The 22,722-nt window shown below is 38.0% G+C and overlaps 2 protein-coding genes across 3 annotated transcripts in view; one reads left to right on the forward strand and one right to left on the reverse strand.

Moving 5' to 3' along the window:
• The window catches only part of BTAF1 (B-TFIID TATA-box binding protein associated factor 1), a 102,733-nt gene that overhangs the window by 16,536 nt on the left and 63,475 nt on the right, over nucleotides 1–22,722 (forward strand). For both annotated transcript variants that reach the window (XM_075534643.1, XM_075534644.1), the window contains exons 2-4: nucleotides 4,239–4,362; nucleotides 13,709–13,823; nucleotides 15,661–15,807. In XM_075534643.1, coding sequence (XP_075390758.1) covers nucleotides 4,239–4,362; nucleotides 13,709–13,823; nucleotides 15,661–15,807 — 386 coding nt within the window. The remainder of the gene's footprint in view (nucleotides 1–4,238; nucleotides 4,363–13,708; nucleotides 13,824–15,660; nucleotides 15,808–22,722) is intronic.
• LOC142428908 (small ribosomal subunit protein eS7-like) lies at nucleotides 22,045–22,634 on the reverse strand. The gene has a single exon (XM_075533821.1). It carries the CDS (start codon nucleotides 22,632–22,634, stop codon nucleotides 22,050–22,052), a length of 585 nt encoding a protein of 194 aa, XP_075389936.1. The 3' UTR covers nucleotides 22,045–22,049.

Raw genomic sequence — 22,722 nt, forward strand, 5'->3', positions numbered from 1 at the left:
AATATGGATAAGGAAGGTCCTCTTCCTTTTTTAGTGTGCTTGTTTTTCCTTCCGTGACCCATTTTCTCTGATAAAGCCAACTTTTTAAAAGTGATTTTATTTTTTACTGAACCTCCTGATTTCTTTCTCTCATCCCTTTGTGTATACATTCTAAAGATATTTGTGGTTACCATGATTACATATAATATATTGTCTTTTTAACTCTTTTAAATTGTTACCAACTTCAGTAACATACAAAAAAGATATATTGTATCTATTTGAAGGGCGCTTCTAAAAGTTTGTAGAAAAATGGAATTAAAGGTTCTTCCTCTCTTATCCCTTTATCTTGTTAGCATGTATTATGTCTTAATGTGTTGTGTGCCCAGTGACATAAATTTGTATCTGTGTTTTATATACTTATTACAAATCATGACATAATCATATAAATTATTTTTAAGTGATGTCTTTATTCACTAAAGTTCTAAATTTCATCAATACCCTTAATGATTCATTTTGTTACTATACTGCATACCATGTCTTTTGCTTCATTTATTTCTTCTTTTCACTCTTCATAACATTCTAGTTCAGACCTGCCCTTTTAACCTAAAATTCTCTATAGCTTTCCTTACATTTCATACTTCATACAGTTCTCAGATTAATCTTCTAAAATTTAGTCTTAAAGCATATCTCCAGTATAGTCACTTTCTTTTTTTCTCTATAAAATAAGTCTTTTTAAAAAATTATTTTTTAATCATTTTTTTAGGGGCTCATACAACTCTTCACAATCCGTACATACATTGTTTGTGTCCTGCACATTTGTACATATGTTGCCATCATCATTCTCAAAACCTGCTTTCTACTTGAGCCCTTGGTATCAGCTCCTCATTTTTCCCCCTTCATCATTCTCAAAACAAATGCTTTATACTTGAGCCCTTGGTATCAGCTCCTCATTTTTCCCCTTCCCTCCCCGCTCCCCCCTTCCCCTTGATAATTTATAAATACTTATTGTTTTATCATATCTTATACCATCCGACGTCTCCCTCACCCAGTTCTCCGCTGACTGTCCTCTATAATCACTTTCTTCATACAACACCTGTACCTTAGTCTGGGTCATCTAGGGGAGCAAGAACTGGATACACACACACACACACACACACACAGACATGTAGAGGTAGATACTGAGATTGATAAGATTTACCTTTAAAAATGGCTCACACAATTGTAGGGGCATTTAAGCCCCAAATTGCTAAGTTTGGTGGCACCTGGAGACCTTTACTGGGCTACAAGATTGTGGAGGCTGGTAAATCTAAATCTGTAGGTCTGTTAGCAAACTTCTGTTACACTTATGCCCTAGAAACCAGGGACCAGATGACGAGAAGCATGTAGAATCTGAACGTGAGCTTTGTGAGAACACGCATTTATATACAGAGGCTAACTAATAGATAACATCAGACGGATCATGGAAGATGTTTATATTTACATTGTGATAGAGCAACCAGCCTTATATGCCAAATCACTGAGAAGCATCCTAGTTAATCTGACACATAGCGATAATTACAATCTTCGTAGTTGCACTGTGTATTCTAAAGTCTTCACAATAGAGTTCCAGCACTTTTATCTTCCAATATTTCTTTAAATAAGGAACCCTGGTAATGCTGTCAGGTAAACATTGGTCTGCTAACTGTAAACTCACCAGCTCTTCCTCAGGAGAATGATGAGGCTTTCTGCTTCCGTAAAAGTTTTACGGCCCTCCTTGTTCTGCTTCCCCTGCTGCTCAATTGCACACCCCGTGTTTTGCCTCATCGTGGTGGGATCAGCTCAGTCACACATCCCATACTGTGTCTCTGGTGCTGTCCTGTGTAGGGCCATGGGTCAGTGCAGGATGTCGCATCTCACAGTGGGGCCGGCTATATGGTCCTATGTGCATTGGGCGCTCCGAGCCGGGCTGTCATCCTCTGGTCTTGGTGGGTCAGGGTGTGCTCCACTCCCTTCCTCCCCCTTCATTTGCTTCAGCTTCCTTCTGGATACAGTAGCTCAGTTCCTTGTCCTCACCAGACAATCTATTTTCGTTTTCTCTGGAACTCCCTTCCATGGTGGGGGTCGGACTGATTCTGGTTAGGACCGGGCATGTGTGGTCCAGTCTTTTTGTGGATTCCTCCGCACATTATGTTGCCCTCCTAGTTTGGCATGTCATGGTGGGGTCTGTATGCACATTACAGTTCTGTGGGGACACAACCAAAACTCTCCCCCTGGGTGGGTTAGTGCCCTGTTCCCCCAATGCCATCATCTCAGTTTTTCACCACTCCGATTCTCCCTCCACCTGCCCCCCTTCCCCTTCTTCATGTTGGACTCTCATGTACCTTCCTGGGTGTGATCTGCCCTTCCCTCAACTGTCTATGCTTCCTCCCGTTTATTGCGAGATAGGTGTTTATTCTTCTATTCCTTCCGTGCTGGTTGTACTTACCTTGGGGGACTCATGTTACACCTGCCCTTTTGAGTTTGGCATACCGCACTTAGCATCATTCCTTCCAGCTCTTCCCACGAAACCACGTGTTTCATGTGATCGTCAGTGCTGCATAGTACTCCATTGTGTGTATGTGCCAGAGTTTACTAATCCACTCATCTATGGATGGAAATTTAGGCTGTTTCCAAGTCTTTGTGATTGTGAATTGTGCTGTAATAAACATTGTAGCGCAGGTGACTGGTCGTGTTTTAATTGTTACCTCCACTAGGTATATGCCCAGTAGAGGGATGACTGGGTCATAAGGTAGATCAGTTTCCATTTTCTATAAGTATCTCCAGATTGCTTTCTACAGTGGCTGTACTAATCTACACGACCGCCCACAGTGGAGGAGGGTTCCTACTTCACCACAGCCCCTCCAACACTTGTTGCTCTCTGATATAGTATATTGATTGAATAATTAAAAAAAAAGCTTTACGGCTTTGGGACCCCAATGTACGGTTGCTATGAGTTGGAATTGACTTGATGGCAGTTGGTTGTTCATTTTATTAAATATACTTAATTCTAGCCAATTTATATTATTCTCTGAATGTGCTCTCTTTTTAAAAAAATGGTTTTGTTCTTTTTATTCCCTCTTCCAGTTTGTTTTACCCTATTACCACCTTCTATCAGCATTGAAATCCTATTTTACCTTTAAGATACATCTCATACACCATTTCTTTTTGAAGCTGTTTCAGTACTAAATAGTTGGTAATATAGTATTTGTACCCTTATTGGACATTCCTAAGAGCACTTTGTCCTTTTATGGTGTAAATCTTTAAAAAAATTTTAAAAATAATTTTATTGGGCGCTCTTACGGATACAACATTCCATGGTTCAATCACATCGAGCAGTATTGTACTATTGCTTTCACAAGCAGTTTCGAAACATTCTTTCTTCTTGAATTTGGTTACCCCCTTTCCCCTCCCTCTCTCACTCTAACCCCCAGGAACCCTTTTATTTTTTTGCCATATCTTACACTGTCCAATATATCCATTCACATACAATTCTGTTCATTCCCTTAGAGTGGGGTTATACAGTCTTCAGTGCTATCAGCTCCCCATCTCTCCCTTCCCATACCCTCAGGGAATCATTACTCTTGTTACTGTTTCTGAAGGCTTATCTAACTTGGCTTTCATATAGCTAACAATCTTGATTACACAAATGAATGTTCACAAGTTGAACATGATTAATGAGGTAAAACAAAAACCATAATAGTTAGGAGAGGAAATACTCAAGACCTAGAGGATAATTTATGTGTTTCATCAATGCTATACCTAACCCTGTATATATCATTTCTTCCGAGTGGCCCTTCTGAGAGGGGCTGTCCAATTATCTTACAGGTGGGTTTGGGGTCTCCACTACTTCCACACGTCTTTACATCAATTTGGTTGCTGTGTTTGAGCTTCTGATACCTTTTCCCTTCAACACCTCATGAATACAAAGGCTGGTGTGCTTCTTCCATGTGGACTTCGTTGCTTCTCTGCTAGAAGGCTGCTTGTTTTACTATAAGCCTTTAAGACCTCAGACGCTATATTTTTTTAGTAGTATGGCATACATCTTATTTACTCTATTATAATCATTGTGTAGTTGTCTAACTCTCTCTCCCCTATAACAAATTAATCGAAAGTAGAAATTGTCATTGGAAGGCCTACATCTAGGTCCTTGTTAATAGATGCTCATTATATTTATTTGGTCAAATATACAGATATGAGGAAACACATCTCAGAATAATCATTTTGCTTTTGTTACTGTCTAGGCTTGACCGTCTGTTTATCTTACTGGATACTGGTACTACTCCAGTTACAAGAAAAGCGGCTGCACAGCAACTTGGAGAGGTGGTGAAGCTTCATCCCCATGAGCTAAATAATCTCTTATCGAAAGTAAGAACCCTTTCTTTAAAAAAAAGTATGCAATTATAGTCTTGTGTATGAGTAGGAACATAAATGTAAAGGTAGAAATTATTGTTTAGTGACAATTTGTGATTACTAATTACCATTAAATATCTTTTATGAAGAAAATAGTGCATTTTTTGTTAATAACATTTAAAATACAATTTTTAAAGTCTGTTTTAGTTGCTTCTGTGATTTGATATTATAGAACCTTTTGCCTGTGAAATAAATGTGAATATGATGCAATTTGGTAATGAACTAACTTGTTCATCTTGTTTGTTAGTTGCCTGACTTGTTCTTAAGGGATAATAAATATCTCATAGTTGTCGTCATTCTTCAATGGAAGAGGACTGATAGGTAGTAATTTAAAGATATAAGAAGCTAGTTGCCACATTATAGTTTTGTCGGTTGTGTGAACATAGAGACTCAACTTTGGTGGGTTTGTATTCTCATAGATTTTTTTGGTTTTGTTTCAACTATATTATTATTATTAATGTAATAAAATACGGCTATGTTATATAATTAAGATTCTACCCAGGTTGCATTATCAAATAAAATGTTATATTTGATTATTGATAAATTGTTAAACAAAAATAAGACTTCATTGGAGATACAGTCAGTATTTCTTAAATGTAACAGTTACTCTGCTTTTTAAGAGAACAAATTGTAAAAATATGCCTTGATGTGTGGCGGATCCCTCCTGTGTTCTCATAGTGCTTATTCTTGTTCTTTCCCTAAGATGTGACTGTAATTTTATTGAGGTCTGAGGGTTTGTAGAAATGTGACTGGATGATAGAAAGTGGCAATTACAGTTTTCTGACATGAAAAGTAAAATAGGAGTACCAACTTTGTCAGTTGGTGTGAGTGAGAAGGTGGGAGTTCTGAGACATTTCTCAACGCGCACAAAGCTGCACTAGTGCTGTTGCAAAGGAAAGCAGCGGCTCTCTTTTCAATATCCAGTTGACCCTCCCGATCCAAGACTTCTGTATTGGTGGATTCAGTCTCATATTGAAAATAACCAGGGTTTTGTGTGTGTATGTGTGTTTGGAGGAGAGGGTGTCACAGTTAAGTGGTTAAGGCAATCCTGCAAGCTCAGAGGGAGCACCAAGTGCTATTTATGTAGTATGAGAGGGCTTCCAAACGTTTTTTGAAAATTCTAGAATGTTTAAAAAATTTTTTTCCATGAACTTTTTGAAACCTCCTTATATTAAGTACTATAAACAATCTAGGGGTGATTTAATGGATATGGGAGGATGTGTGTAGGTTATATATATAAGCACTATGTCATTTTTTGTAAGGTAATTGAGTATTTAAAGGTTTTGGTCTGAAGGGGTCCTGGAACCAATCCTCCATGGATACCAAGTAATGACTTAGGTATTATTAGAACTCTCTAACCAAGATAGAGATGGAGAAAAAATGCTTTGACAACTACAGATTTCTCGTTATCAGCATGGAGAAGAATATGTATTAATATTATTTTCTTTTGTGAGGGAGGACTGACTAAGTTGAAACTGGAAGCAGTGAACAGAAGTAGCTTGTGTGGAAGTGGGAAAAGGTCTCATACTTTCCAAGTTTTCTGGTCTTCTTAAACCATAATATGCTGAATGCTCTCAGATACTTTAAAAAGAGACAGAATTTGTCTTTAGCACTGTCTCATATCAGGTCCTCTTTTCCTGGACCTCAGTGTTCTCATGTGGCTTTAAGTTTTTGTTTGTTTATTTTTTTCTTAAAAAGCTGTATTGAAATATCATGTACACACTGTGGAATTCCCCCATTGAAAGTGTACAATACAATGAATTTTGGACTATTCTGATATGTAATCTAAGTCCCGTGCTGGCAAGTCGTTTCCCACGTGGAGTGGCCCCCGCATGTTAGAGCAGCTCTGCACCCTGGGGGCTCCGCTGTTGTTACATTCGGGAAGTTGATCACCAAGGCTTTATTCTAGAGCACCTCTGCTTGGAATCAAATTGCCTGCTCTTTTGGTTTATAGCTGAGTGCTTCAGCAGTACCAAATCTGATTTTAGAACATTTTCATCAATTCAAACAGAAACCTCTTAGTTCTTAGCAAGTAGTAAGTTACTTTTACTACCTCTTTTATCTCCTAGTCCTAGAAAACCAAAAGTCTACTTTTTTTCTTTAATCATTCAATATTTTATTAATTTTAAGTTATTGTACACTTAAAAACATTCAAGCATATTTATATGTTGCCATCATCATTTTCTAAACATTTACTTTCTATTTGAGCCCATGGTTTCTGTTCATCTTCTTTCCCTCCCCTCCCCTCCTCCGACCCTTGCGTGCCCTTGATAAATTCTTAGTTTTCATATCTAATGTTGACCGTTGTCTTCCTTCACTGGTGTTTCTGTTGTTCATACCCCTGCGGGGAGGGGAGAATGAGTCAATCATTGCGATTGGTTCCCTTTCCTCCCCTTCTCCTTCCACCTTCCCGCTACCCTCATGATTAAAAAAAAATTATATAAGAATGTGTAGTGTACATTATTTGCCCTTTTGTGATTGACTGACTTCACTCAGCATACTTCTCCAAATTTATCCATATCATGAGGATACAATTTATCATTCTTTAATGATACATAGTATTCCATTCTGAACATGTACCAAAGGCTATTTAATCATTCTTCCACCAATGGGGATTTGGGCTGTTTCTGTTTTCTTGTTACTGTGAACAGTGCTGCAGTGAGTATGGGTGTACCTATATCTGCTCATGCTGTAGTATTTATTTCTTTAGGATTTACACCAAGCAGAAGAATTCCTAGGTCATGTGGTACTTCTTTTACAGCCCCATCAGTAGTTTATGAGGGTTCTAATCACTCATCCCCCTTCTAGCATTTGTTATTTTTGTTTTAATTTTTAACTTTGCTATCAATGCTGGGGTAAGGCTCATTGTTTTGATTTGCATTTCTTGGATGGGTACTGATTGTGGGCATTTTTTTTTCCATGTTTATTGGCTACCTGTATGTCCTCTTTGCTGAACTGTTCATTTCCTCTGCCTGTTTTTAATTGGATTATTCAGCTTGTTGAGGTGTTGGTCTACTGTAGATTTAAAAAATTAATCCCTTGTCCAATATGTAATTGCTAATTTTTTGGTGAGTTCTCTTTCTATCCTTTTGTTGAAGAGTTCTGATGCATATAAGTGTACATTTCTAGGAGTCATCTGTTTATGTTTTCTAAGAAGTTTGTTGTCTTATTTATTTTTTTGCATTATGTTTCATAGTGTGTTCATACCATGTATTAAGGTCCTAAGTTTGCCTTTCTTTTTTTCATTGATAATATTTACAGTTCTAGGATTCACTTTTTTACATGTACAATTTAGTTATTACTTTTCAAATTGTGTAACCATTTTAACCCTCCTGGTTTGAATTGGTCCCATCATTAACATACATTAATTTCTTCCTAAGGTTCTTGGCTAATATATATATTTGTTAAATCATTTTATTGAGGATTTGTACAACTCTTACCACAATCCATCCATCCATCATGCATTGTGTCAAGCATATTGGTACATTTGTTGCCCTCATCATTCTCAAAACCTTTGCTTTCTACTTGAACCCTTGGTATCAGGTCCTCATTTTTTTTCCACTCACCCCCCCCCATGAACTCTTGATAATTTATAAATTATTATTATTTTGTCATGTCTTACACTGTCCGGCATCTCCCTTCACCCACTTTTCTGTTATCTGTCCCCCAGGGAGGGGGTTATATGTAGATCCTTCTTCCACTCTCCTTGTATCGCCACTCTCACCACTGGTCCTGAAGCGTTCATTTGTCTTGGATTCCCTGTGTTTCCAGTTCATATCTGTACCAGTGTTCATGTTCTGGTCTAGCCAGATTTGTAAGGTAGAACTGGGATCATGACAGTGGTGGAAGGAAGCATTTAAGAACTAGTAGTAAGTTGTATGTTTCAACGTTGCTACACTGCACCCTGACTGGCTGGTCTCCTCCCCGTGACCCTTATATAAGGGGATGTCCAATTGCCTACAGATGGGCTTTGGGTCCCCACTCCAAACCCCCCCTCATTCACAATGATATGATATTTTTTTGTTTCGTGCCTGATATCTGATTCTATCGACACCTCGTGATCGCACAGACTGGTGTTCTTCTTCCATGTGGGTTTTGTTGCTTCTGAGCTACATGGCTGCTTGTTTACCTTCAAGCCTTTAAGACCCCAGATGCTGTATCTTTTGGTAGCCGGGCACTATCAGCTTTCTTCACCACATTTGCTCATGCACCCATTTTGTCTTCAGCAATCGTGTCGGCAAAGTGAGCATCATGGAATGCCAGTTTAATAAAACAAAGTGTTCTTGCTTTTAGGGAATTCCTGAGTGGAGGCCCAATGTCCACCTGCTACCTTTATACTAAACCTATAAATATGTGTACACAGATCTATTTCTCCATTGTCATATATAAATATATTTGCATATGTACATTCCTGTATTTAGACCTCTATAAATGCCCTTTGCCTCCTAGTTTTTTCCTCTATTTCCTTTTACTTTCCTCTTGCCCTACTATCATGCTCAGCCTTCATTTGGGTTTCAGTAATTCCTCTTGGTTACAATGCCCTTGATCAAGCTCTACCAGACCTCCTACACCCTCCTTACCATTGATTTTAGATCACTTCTTGTATCCCTTTCCCTGGGTTTGTTAACACTCACTTCCTTTACCCCACCTCCCCTGGTCCCTTTGTTTTCTCCTCCAGATTGTTTGTCCTGCCTATCTTATCTAGATAGACATGCAGCGATAATAATATGTACAAAAACAAGACAGCAAAACAAAGCAACAAAAGAAAACAGAAAACAACAAATCAATGACACAAAAAAAGAAAAACTTGTATATAGTTCAAGGTCTGTTGGTTGACTTTTAGGAGTGTTTTCCAGTTGAGTCTGATGAGGTGTCACGCCCTGGCCCCACTGTCTAATTTTGGTATTCCCTGGGGACTTCATTGCTCTGCTCTCCTTGCTGCTACTCTTGCACACCCTTAGTGTTTTGCCTTGGTGTGGTGGGGTCAGATCGGGCATAATTCCTACACTGTGTCTCCAGTGTTGTCCCTTGTAGCGCTATGGGGCTTGGTGGATCAGGATGTGCACTGCTCTCTCTCGCTCCCCCTTCGTTTACTCCTGTGTACTCTGATCAGACATGCCCCTCTCCCTGAGCTGTAGCATAAGTGCTATGCTCTGAAGTTAATTCTATGTGGGCTGTCCATGTAGTTGAGATTGGGGCTGGCTCCTCAGACCTCTATTGGTTCCCTGCTTCATGCCGGTATGTTGCATTCACATCTTGGAGCACAGGGTTGAAGTCTGGTCCCTCCATATAGATAGTTCTTAAGAGAGCTTAAAGTAGACATTTTTTACTTGCTAAGCTAGACTGTTCAATAAATGTTTGGTTTAAAGTTTGAGGATAATCTTATAGCAGTAGTTCCTCAGGAAATCCAGTCTTCATGGTTCCAAAAAGCCTGGGATCCATGAGAATTTGAAGTTCTGTTCTGTATCCCTTGCTGCCACCTGATTTGATCAAGATTGACACATACTTTTATCAGAATTTTTTAGTCTTTGATCAAAATATTCCTTAATAGTAGCACTTGTTCATGGAGACAATTAGCCACATAGTCCATATCTTCCTTTTCTTCCTTTGTTGCTCCAGACAAATAGAGACTTAATTGCCCAGGATGACCACTCGAAAGCTTTAGAGACGCCAGACATTGTCTAACAAATAGAGGTAGAACAAAAACACTAAACACGTAATTAGGCCAAGTAACTGGATGTCCTATGAAACCATAATAACCCTAAAAAAGCAAACCAAGAAACCAAATCCTGTGAGATTTTATTTGTTGTTGTTGTACTTAAGCAACCTTCACAGCAACTTTTTTTGGTCATTGTTGTAAACACAATTTTTTCACATAACATGTGAATTCATCTTTTTACAGGTGTACAAGTTATTGACAGTAATTATAACAATCAGCTGGTGTAACACTACCCTTAATGCCTTTTCCCCATAACCTTTAAACTCTCCCTACCCTCGTACTTTGTCTGTATACATTTGCCTTTTTTTGTCTTTATGTCAGTGAAGCCATATATTTGTCCTTTTGTGATTGGCTTATTTCATTCAGCATAAAGCTTTCAAGCTGTATCCATACTGTAGCATGTATTAAAACTTCATTTCTTCTACCAGATGAGTAGTGTTCCATTATGCATATATCACATTTTGTTTATCCATTCAGCTGATTATGGCCATTTATATGGCTTCCAACTTGAGGTCATTGTGAATGTTGTTGCATTGCACATTGTTGTTCAAGTTTCTACTTAGTAGAATTGCTTGGTCAGGTGGGAATCTTGAGGAGCTGCTATACTGTTTTCCACAATGGCTGTACCATTTTGTGTTCCCACTAGCAACTGGTTAAGGGTTCCAAATTCCCCACATACACACACACACACACTCCCCCCCCCACACACACTCTCTCTCTCTCACCTCCCCCCTTCAGTTGAAGTAAAATGGTATCTCATTATGGATTTGCTTTTCTTTTCTGTGGCTAATGATGTGCAGCTTTTAATGCATTTGGTGACCATTTAAATGTCCCTTTTGGTGAATAAAAGTTTTAGTTTTTGTGCAGTCCCATTTAATTGCCTTTTCCTTTGAATTTTGTACTATATTAGATCATCCAAAGCTAGGCTCAAAAGAATTACCCCTGAATTTTCTTCTAAGAATTTTATTGTTTTAGATTGCACATTAGGGTCCTTATTTCATTTTGAATTTTTGTGTGTGGTATGGGGCATGGATCCTGTTTTATTTTTCTGCATGTGGAAATAGGATTTTTCCGACACCATCTTTTGAAGAGATTCTTCGTTACCCATTTGATGGGGTAAAGATACTGCCTTGACTTTCTGTTCTGTGTTTTATCTCTAGGTTCTAATATCCATTGCAATGGCTACACAAAACTTAGACAAAATTCGTGATTAAAAGGTTTATTAAGGAAAGTAACAAGTTGTAATGCCAGTGAAAAGTGCTCAGGGCTGAGTTATTTATCAGGACATGTTCCAAAGTTATGTCAAGTCTAATAAATGCCCACAGCTTCTACCAAAAGGCAATCCAGCTTAACCTCCATGGTTCAGCAAACCTAGCTACTTGAATTAAGTGCCCATAATTAATTAAAGTACTCTACTCCAGTAAACCTCAACTCCACTTCCATGGGTCAGTGAGTCCCAGCTTCCTCGATTAAGTGACCAGAGCAACCCTACTCCACTAGCCTGCCTCCGATACAAAAGCATTCATCTTTACCGGCTCTGTGGGTTGGGAAGTCCAACTGTGTTCCATGCTCTGTCTCCTGGTTCTGCTGCTTCTCTGATGTAGGTGTCTTCTGGATGCAGGAGGTCCTCTGTGCAGGGATCTCGGGTCTTTAGGATGCACTCTACCCCTGACTTGCTGGTAATGAGATCCCCTTCCAGCTTCTCAGATGGCTCATTTTATACACAGCAGCATGGCACTCCAGGGAATTCTATTTGCATTTATTCACAGGTGAATCTTATCAGTATCTAACTTCACCTTCTTACCAGACTCATGCAGGGTAAGTTGGTTTGGTGGAAGTTAGGAACTTTGGCTGGAAGAACCACATTAAATAACTCACTGCCTTTGCAACAGTGTTGCCAAAAATCCGTTGACCTTAGATGTGTGGGTTTATTTCCTTGGTCTGTATGTCAGTTATTATACCAGTTTCAGGGTATTTTGATGACTGTGACTAGATACAGAGCCCTAGTGGGGTAGTGTGTTATGAGTTGGCCTTTTAACGAGAGGATCAACAGTTGAACCCACCAACTGTAATTGGGGAGAAAGGTGTTTTTTGTTCTCAACCTTCCTAATGACGCGACTCTTTCATATAGTTGCTCATGTTGTGGTGACCCCCCACCATAACATTATTTTCGTTGCTACTTTGTAACTAATTTTGCTACTGTTATGAATCAGGTGACCCCTGTGAAAGGGTTGTTCGACCCCCAAAGGGATCACGACCCCACAAGCTGCTCTCAGGTTTTCATACCTCAGAAACCCAAAGGGACAAGTCTCAGAGTTTTCTAGCTTTAGCTCTTTCAATTAGGTCTTCAAGCAATCTGAGTTAATTTTTGTATGTTGTGTAAATTAAGGGTCCAATTTAATTCTTTTGTATTTGGCTATCCATTTGTCCCAGAACCGTTTGTGACAAAACTTTTTTATTCATTAAAGTCATGACACCATTGTTAACTTTATTTCTTGGCGTTCAGCTCTGTTTCACCATCTATAGGTTTATCCTTGTGTTGGGAACAAACTGTCTTGATTACTGTACCTTTGCAGTAAGCTTTAAAATGAGAAGTGCAAGCCCGCTATTTCCTTTCTCAGTATTCTTTTGCCTGTTCTTGGTCTCTTGCATTTTTATTTAAATTTTAGGATCTGTTTGTTCATTTTTATAGGAATGTATTGAATCACTGTAGACTAATTTCGGCAATATTGCCCTCATAACTATAAGTCTTATGATCCAAGGACATGGCATTTCTTTATATTTGTAGCTTCTTAATTTCTTTTAACAATATTTGAAATTTTCTTTTTAGCTTTCAGTCTATAAGTCTTATACTTCTGTCAAATATTTATTTGTATTGCTAAGTATATATATTGCTAAATATTATTTTCTTATTTTTGCTAAGTATTTTCTGTGTATTGCTAAGTGTTATTTTTTGAAAAGAATGTAAATGGGGTTATTTTCTTAATTTCCTTTTCAGATTAATTATTAATAGTGCATAGAAATAATTCTTTTTTGCATAGAAATAATTCTTATGTATTTTTATCCTGTAATCTTTTAGAAATCGTTTATTTGATTAGTTTTTTTATGGATGCTATATGTAACTTTTAGGCTTTCTGGTGGTGGAAATGTTTATGTGCTCAACTCCCATCTGAAAGAAAGGTTGGCACCTTGAAAGACAGGCCTGGCAACCTCTTTCAGAAAAGTTTAGCCTCGAAAATTCATGTAACTGTCTTACTCTTTACCTATGAGGCTGTTGTGAGTTGGAATTAATTCCAAGGCAATGAAATAATAACAACATAACTTTTACTTTTACATTAAGTAATGGGACTTAATGAATAAAGATATACTTTGCCCTTAGTGTATTAAATGGCTATGTTGTTTTTTAATACCCATAAGCATTATTCATTAAAGGTTCCTACTCCCCTTTTGGAAAGTGGTAGAAATTTTCCTTAGAGAGCTACTAAATTATAAATTAAAAACAAAAGTTTTTAATTAAAAGTTCTGGTTACATTTAGCAAGCAATCGTTTTTGACTAACCATTTTATTTTATGTATTTTTAAGGTATTGATATATTTAAGGAGCACTAATTGGGATACCCGGATCGCAGCGGGACAAGCTGTTGAAGCTATAGTGAAAAATGTGCCTGAGTGGAATCCAGTGCCAAGAATCAAACAAGGTGCCTGAAATGAAAAATGCTTTGCAGAAAACATAGCTCTTGCGAGAACTAACTAAAACATGTGTTTTCTATATTTTAGTAACTTCAATTTTAATTCAGTGGCCTAATTTTCATGCTTAGATACAATTTTATCAAGGAATTAAATGATTCATTTTATAGTACACTTGGCTTTACAGTGGTTACTACTTTCCTTAAGGAACTTATGTCCTTAAAACAACTACATAATAAAAAACAACCCAACTACATACATCATATAGTATCATCATTTGAGAATTTACTTTTTCTTATTTTGGGGACAGTAAAATTATTTAATTCTTTGTATTTGGCTATCTGTTTGTCCCAGAACCATTTGTGACAAAACTTTTTTACTCATTAAAAACAAGTTTTTAAAATTAGCACAATATACATGTTTTTAAAATTTAACAATATACATGTCTACTTGGAGGTGTAAGTCTTTAGTTTTGTAAGTGCTCTTTAGTTGTCTTATTAGGAATGAGTGTATATGTTTTCTCACTAATTATAGTGGCACTTAAAAATTACGTTTGAAAAGTTTAAAGGTATACATTTTAATTTAGTGAAAATTTAATATGATGCACCTGGAGTTTCAATGCCAAGCTACTTTGTTAAATATCACTTTTATCTTAAGTCTTAGTTAGCTGACTAGCATTTTTACTTTTTTTTTGCTGGTACCTAATGTTTTCAGTATTGTATTCATTTATCTTCTTCACAGATAAACTACATAAACAGCAGTTATAACTTGTTTTAGTAAATACATTTTCATCTCTAGCCTGTTATGCCTCCTTATTTTAGTAAATAGATAACATTAAATTTCAAATTATTTTCTTTAAGTTATTAGGTTATACTTAATAGTATAAACATTTATAATGTAGTTTACTTATCATCTCCAAAAATTGTTTTAAATGTTATTACAGTTCTTTTTAAGTTAGGCACTTTATATTTTAGATTTATAGGCATGTTAAGATGCAAATACCAACTAAAGAAACTTTTTAAGTCATTAACTTTTTAACATGTGTAACTATATACATATACATTATGTACATATATAGACATATGTGTGTATGTTTTTTATGTACACCTGAGGGAGCTTCAAATAACTTATGGAAATAGGGAAATATTAAAATCATTTGTGGTAAAATTAAAAGATGGTAAGTACCCCCCATACATTCTGAAGCTTCCAGATTTGTGTATATACACACATACACAAAACTTTTTTGGAGGAATACCAAACACTTAATAAATGTATTTTTAGTCCTCGGATGGGTATGTAATTTTAGAAGTTTATCAGGAGATCGTAATCTGAAAATATTATGTGACGTTGATTGTAATGAATAAATAGTTCACTTGTGTCCTAAATATTCCTCAGGTACAGAGAGGAGTGATGTTTTTTAGCTTTTTTTATTAGGTATTCAGTGAGTATATTTGTGATTTGGTTTAGCAGTTTGATATGCTGTTTCCTTGATGTTTTAAAACAGTAAGTGGAGACAACATGATATATATGCATACATGTGTCAACATGGGAGTGCATTTCTTCATATAACATTTGCTTTTTTAATTTTATTTTTTAACATTTGCTTTGGTAATCAGAAACAGTTACACATATGCCCTCTAACATTCTGATGTTTGATACAAAGGGAGTCACCAGTTTATTCACAAGTAATAAGAGTTGAACATAAGTCACAATAACTTTTCTACAACCCCCCCCCCCGCGCCACCAACTTGTATTAAAAATATTACCTATGTACTAATAGTTTTCTATTTGCTTTTATTCTGCACTTTGGCTATGTGGTCAAATTAAATCTTTTTAAACCTCATTTAGAACCTACTTCAGAAAGTTCTATGGAAGATTCATCTTCTACAGACCGATTGAATTTTGAAAGATTTGATATATGTAGATTGTTACAACATGGAGCATCACTTTTGGGCTCTGCTGGCATAGAATTTGAAGTCCAAGATGAAAAATCAGGTATGTAATTACCTTATAGGAGAAAGTTTTGAAATGTGTGTCAGTTTTTAATTAATAACAGTTGTTAATAACAATTACTACTTTTGCTGTGTAATCAGTTATACATAATTAACAAATGTAATGGAACATAAATGCAGGTGGGCTATCGGTCAAAAAGTAACTAGAGTACTTGATCTAAATTACCATATCAGAATTTTCCTTCTCTAAATGTGTATGTTTTTTTTCCTTTTTTCCCCCTATGTTTTACATAAGTTATTGATGAACATCAGTATTAATTTTTTATCTTGTGGAAATATAAAGTGTGCTACCCAAGAGCCTCGGTTTGATAGATTTTAAAAGTCGAGATTTACATAAATTGGTAATGTTTTCACAATTGGAAATTCGAGAAACTGAGAGTTTTATTAAGACTATTTAAGTACTGTTGGATTTATTCATGCTGGTGACCAAAACAAAAATGAAGAAGAAAAAGAAAAACTTAAATAGATAATTGTCCCATTATCTTAACTTACAGAATCTATCTGGATATAAAACAAATGTTTTGGCCATTCAAGATTGATGCCTTGAGTGGAAAAAACCTTGATTTTTTAAAAATGGATTTCTGTAAGTAAATGAATTGCCTTTCTTTGATTAAATACCAAAACACTATTTTCTTTGGTTGCTAATTAAATTAATCATCATCCAAAAACTAAGTTAATCGTGAATTGGTTTTCAACTTGTTCATCATTTTACATCATCACATACCAATTCCTAATTTATTAGGTAAATGGTTTCCATTGCAACATGTAGTTTAGTTATTTTTAAAGGTAATTTAAAGGAAAGTTTGCTTAAGTTAGATGCCCTGGTGGGCTCAGTCATTACAATTCTTGGCTCTCAACCCCAAAAGTGGGTGGTTCAAACTTGCAAGTGGCTCCCAGGGAGAAGGAAATGGCAGTCTGTCTCCTTAAAGGTGTACATTGTAGCCTTGGAAATCCTGGGGAGCAATTCTGTTGTCCTGAAGGGTTGCAGTGAGCTAGGATTGTCTTGATGGCAGACAGTTTGGTTTGGTTTTGCTAAATTCTAGAAAAGGACTCATTTTTTAAAAGTGGGATTGGGGTGTATTGACTTCCCTATCTCCCTCAAATTGCCTAATTTGAGGAAAAAAGATCTCTCTAAACCAGTAGTTCTCAATCTTCCTAATGCCGTGACCCTTTAACACAGTTCCTCATTGTTGTGGTAACCCCTCACCCCCAACCGTAAAATTATTTTTGTTGCTATTTCACAACTGTAATTTCGCTACTGTTATGAATCGGGTGACCTCTGTGAAAGGGTTGCTTGACCCCCTAAGGGGTCGGGACCCACAGGTTGAGAACTGCTGCTGTAAACCCTGGTGGTACAATGGCTATTTTGGGGGCTATGATTGGCGTGGTCAGCAGTTTGAAACCACTAGCAGCTCTGAGGCAGAAAGACTCGGCTTTCTACTCCTATAAACAGTTACAGTCTCCGAAACCCACAGGGGGTTGCTGTAAGTCAGCATTGACTCCATGGCAGGGAGAGAAACTACATGCTTACTCAGTTTAGTTAACTTACCGTTGTATCCATGGGCATTATCAGAGATCTTTGGTCCTTACCTAGAAATAAAAGTGTCACCTGTACCTATACCACTTAAAGATATATGTTCAGATTTCATTTTAGAGATTCTGGTTTAGTAGATTTGCAGAGCAATGTAAGAAATTGTACTTAAAAGAGAAAATTTTACAGATAATTCTGACATGTAATCAAATTGAGGAACTCCATTTTTTGGAACAGCTTGTGGTGCTGTTCTAAGTATTATAAGTATTGATAATTTAGAACCATATTCTCAGGTTTTTCTTTAAAAGTCTGCTTCTCTGTGCTTGTGATTAATGTAGGTGCTGGTCTGATTTCCCTTTAGAGTTGTTTAAGTTAGTTTCCCCACTGTGCCTTTTCCTGCACGAGGAGGAACGGAGGAATGGTTTGGATCTGGCTGTAATTGCATTGGGGCTATCAACTGACAGGAGAGACTTTTGGATGCCTAAGGTTTTTTCCCTTCTTGCTAGAGAGCAGCCTTTGAAATATACATATGTACATACACATATACTTTTTCTTGGTCCTCTTTTTGTCTGTAACAAAGGCCCAGGTTCCTTTAAGCTTTGCACTACTACTCTCTTGGCCTCTGTATTCATTTTAGGGACTCTCCAAAGACAGAGACTTCACTTCTTTTAAAAGCATACTTCTCATGTATTTGGCTTGGGACCAAGCACTCTGGGTCAATATAAACAGAAGTAGAGAGAGGTTAGTCTTAACAACTTTCTTTTTAAAAATATCATTGTATTGGAGGCTCTTACAGCTCTTATCACAATCCATCCATTGTGTCAAGCACATTTGTACATCTGTTGCCATCATCATTTTCAAAACATTTCTACTTGAGACCCTGATATCAACTCCTCACTTTTCCCCCTCCCCCATAAACCCTTGATAGATTATATGTCTCCCTTCACCTGCTTTCCTGTTGTCTGTCTCCCTGGGTAGGAGTTATAGGTAGATCATTGTGATCGGTTCCCCCTCTCTCCCTCCACCTTACCCTTACCCTTTTGGTATGACTGCTCTCATTATTGGTCCTGAGGGTTTTATCTGTCCTGGACTCCCTGCATTTTGAGCACTTCACTGTACCAGTGTACATGCTCTGTTCTGAATTGAGGTCAGGAAAGTGTGGGGAGAGGGTATTAAAGATTTAGAGGAAAGTTGTATGTTTCATCAGTGCTTTACTGCACCCTGACTGGCTCCTCTCTTCCTTGTGACCCTTCTGTAAGGGAATGTCCAGTTGTCTGTAGATAGGCTTTGGGTCTCCACTCTGCAACCCCCCTCATTCACATTGATATGATTTTTTGTTCTGGGTCTTGGATGCCTGATACCTGATCCTATCAACACCTCATGATCACACAGGTTGGTGTGCTTCTTCCATGTGGACTTTGTTGCTTTTCAGCTAGATGGCCGGTTGTTTATCTTCTAGCCTTTAAGACCTTAGATGCTATATCTTTTGTTAGCTGGGCACCATCAGCTTTCTTCACTACATTTGCTTATGTACCCATTTTGTCTTCAATGATCGTGTCGGGAAGGTGAGCATCACAGAATGCCGTATTATTAGAACAAAGTGTTCTTGCATTGAGGGAGTAGTTGTTGCATGGAGGCCCAATGTCCATCTCCTTCCTTTGCACTAGACCTATAAATATACATACATAGATCTATTTTCCCATCGTCGTATAAAAATATATTTACATATGTACATGCCTGTATTTAAACCTCTATAAAGGTCCTTTGCCTTCAAGTTCTTTCCTCTTGTCCCACTATCATGATCGGCCCTCATTTGGGTTTTAATAATTCCTTTTGGCTATATTGCCCTTGATTAAGCCCCACCAGACATCCTATGTCCTCCTTGCCATTGATTTTAGATCACTTGTTTTTCCCTTATTCACACACACACACACACACACACACACACACACACACACACACACACACACACTTCCTTTCCCTTTCCTCCCCCTCGCCCCTTGTTCCATCAGAACTTTTGGTCCCATTGTTTTCCTTTTTGGATTGTTTATCCTGCCTATCTTATCTAGATAGACATGCAGAGACAATAAGCACAGAAACAAGACAGAGTAAAAGAAAACAAAACAGCGACAAGAAGACCAATGACAAACAAAGTAAAGCCTATAAATGGCTCCAGGTCTGTTTCCAGTAGTCTGATGGGGTGGCATGCCCTGGCTTCAGTGTCTTTTTGGTGTTCCTCGGGAGCTTCATTGCTTTGTTCCCCTTGCTGCTGTTGCCACAGTGTGATGGGGTCAGATCTGGTACAATTCCCGCAGGGTTGTGTCTCCAGTGTTGTCCCCTATAGCGCTATGGATCAGCGAAGGACATTGTGTCCATGGTGGGGCCGGCCCTATGGTCTCTCTGCATTGGCTACTCTGAGCAGGAATATTGCCCTGGGGGTTGGTGGGTCAGGATGTGTTCCACTTTCTCTCCTTCCCTCTTCATTTGCTCCTATGTGCACTTATTAGAAGCACCCCTTCCCCAAGCTGTAGCTTCGGTGCTGTGCCCTGAAAGGGTGCCCAGGGTCTACCGGTGCTGTGCCCTGAAAGGGTGCCCAGGGTCTACATAGGTGGGACCACATATGCCCACCTCTCTATTGTTCCTTGCTTCATGCTGGTATGTTGTATTCATGTATTGGTACACCAGGTTAAAGTCTGATCCCCCTCTCCCTCTCCTATGGAGATATAAATAATGCCCTCCCCTTGGGTGGGTTAGTGCCCTGTTCTCTTGCTGTCCATGTCTTCCCCCACCCCCCTCTCCTTTTAGTTGGCTGCCCCATGTGTCCCTGGATTGGGTCTGGTCCCTGCCAGAGTACCTGGCCCTCACCCTGGGAATGCATTGTATGTAGTAGGTTTTTCCCTATGCCCCTTTTGCATTTTTAAGCTTACCTCAGCAGACTCATGTTGTACTTATCCTTTTGTGCTTGCTTACTTCTGTTTGCATAATTTCCTCCAATTCTTCCCATGTAGCGATGTGCTTCATGTGAGTCTTAACAACTTTCATATTACAGATTTAAAACTTTAAATTGTGGTCCAGGCCATCTTTTCCTATTTGCTTACTTTGGCCTTACAGTATTTCTAAACCCTGTTCTTGTATGTGTATTTGGGCTTTTGTTTGCTCTGTTTTTGTGACTGATGTTATCTGTGTTAGTTTCTGGTAAATCTTTATATGTTTAAATATTTTGATCACATCTCTTACAAAAACTTTCTGGAGGAATTTTTTTTAAATCGTTATCGATTTGTGGAAAAATTGAGAAGATAATCCAGAAACTTTATGTTTACTTTGTACTGAGGTTCGCTCATTGTTATCATTGCACTTTAGTGTGGTGCGATATAACAGTTAATGAAATTTCAGATTCTTAATTATCAAGTAAAACTCCATACTTTGTTCAGATTTCCAGAGTTTTACCTAATCACCTTTTTTTGTATTGTAAGGATCACATCTCAGAGATCTGTATCTGTTGTCTTGCTACAGGATTTGGGGTGAGCAGGAAAGCACAGCTCGGTCCTGCCTTGTGATAGGGTCCTGTGCCCGTGCCTTCATTAAGTTGCTTCAGGTATCAGATGAATGTGTCTTTGAGAACATTTTGTAAAAAGTTATCAATATTATTGTCTTTAATCACCAGCATCTATATAAATCTCATGTGTAACTGTCTTTGCTTTTGGAAGCATTATTTATGAGCGTATACCCATATACTTTAACACATACCTGTTAGGTTTTGTCATTTCCAACTCATAGCTCCATATGTACAGCAGCACAGTGAAATACTGCCCAGTCCTGCCCATTGCTGCGTTTGAACACATTGTTGCAGGGACTGTTTCAGTGTATCTTGTTAAGGATCTTTCTCTTTTTCCCTGACTTACTTTATTGCCAAGCATAATGTCCTACTCCAGCAACTGGTCCCTCCTAATAACTTGACTGAAGGACATGAAATGAGGTCATGCCCTCTTTATTTTAAGAAGTATTCTGGCCTGTACTTCCTCTGAGATAGGTTTGTCTGTTCTTCTGGCAGACCATGGCACTGTCAATATTCTCCATTAACATTAGAATTCAAATACAATTACTTAGTCTCCCTTATTCATTATTCAGCTTTCACATGGATGTGAGGGGATTGAACATACTGTGGCGTGGGTCCTGTGTGTCTTTGTCTTCAAAGTGACGGCTTGCATTTGAGCACTTACAGAGGTCTTTCTGCAGATTTGCCCAATGTAATGCTTTCTCCTCAGCATGTATCATAACACGCTATTGGTCCAGTCAAGAGGATGATTTTGTTTATGTGTATTTTAGACTGCAGGCTTTAGTCTATTATTGTAATATGTCCTTCAGATCCTCTCCTTATTCAGCATTAACACTGTGTCATCTACATACTACAGGTTGTTACTGACTGTGCCTCCACTTCTGATGCTGCAAGTCTTCATGTAGTCAACTGCCCAGTGTACAGACAGAGTTAGTTTGGTGAAAGGATATCCTACTGATATACAACTTTTCTGATTTTAAACCATGCACTAGCCTATCTAAAAATGCCTGAAGGCAGCATGTGAAATGAGCATTTATATATTAATTTTTTTCTATGTAATAAAACCTAAATTTTGTTCTGTAGCTTAGTTAGATCTTCTTTTTTTTTTTAATTGGGAATATTTTATTGTCATCTTTGTTTACAATTGAAACTCTGGGATTTCAAAATTAACATCCTTGCCCGTAAGCTTCTTATAAACTTCAGAAAAGGTTTCAACCTTGTGTTCTACATTGTTCTGCTGCGCTTTGTCCAAATGAACCTTTATAAGCCTGCTGCCATCCAGCTTTACCCGGATTCTCTTGCCCACAATTTCACTTGGGAAGACCAAGTCTTCTAGGATGGCATCGTGCACAGCTGTCAGAGTGCGGCTCCTGGGACGCTTTTGCTTATTCTTTGTACGGCTTTTCCGAGTTGGTTTAGGCAGAATTCTCCTCTGAGCAATAAAGACAACATGCTTTCCACTGAATTTTTTGTCCAGTTCCCGTACTAGCCAGACTTGGATTTTCTGGAAAGATTTCAGTTGAGGAACAGGAACAAAGATTATAATAGCTTTCCGACCACCACCAACTTCGATTTCCTTGGCTGCCGTTATATTCAGCTCCTGTAACTGAGCCTTGAGGTCCGAGTTCATCTCCAGCTCAAGAAGAGCCTGAGAAATGCCGGACTCGAATTCATCCGGCTTTTCGCCATTAGGCTTCACAATCTTCATGCTTGAGCTGAACATGGCTGTTCTTGCCGAGCGCCGGCCTAGGAAGAGTTAGATCTTCTTTTAGAGAATGTAAAAAGTGTTTTTTTTATTTGATTTGTTTGCA

Source organism: Tenrec ecaudatus, chromosome 16 (genome assembly GCF_050624435.1).
Source record: "Tenrec ecaudatus isolate mTenEca1 chromosome 16, mTenEca1.hap1, whole genome shotgun sequence".
NCBI lineage: Eukaryota > Metazoa > Chordata > Mammalia > Afrosoricida > Tenrecidae > Tenrec > Tenrec ecaudatus.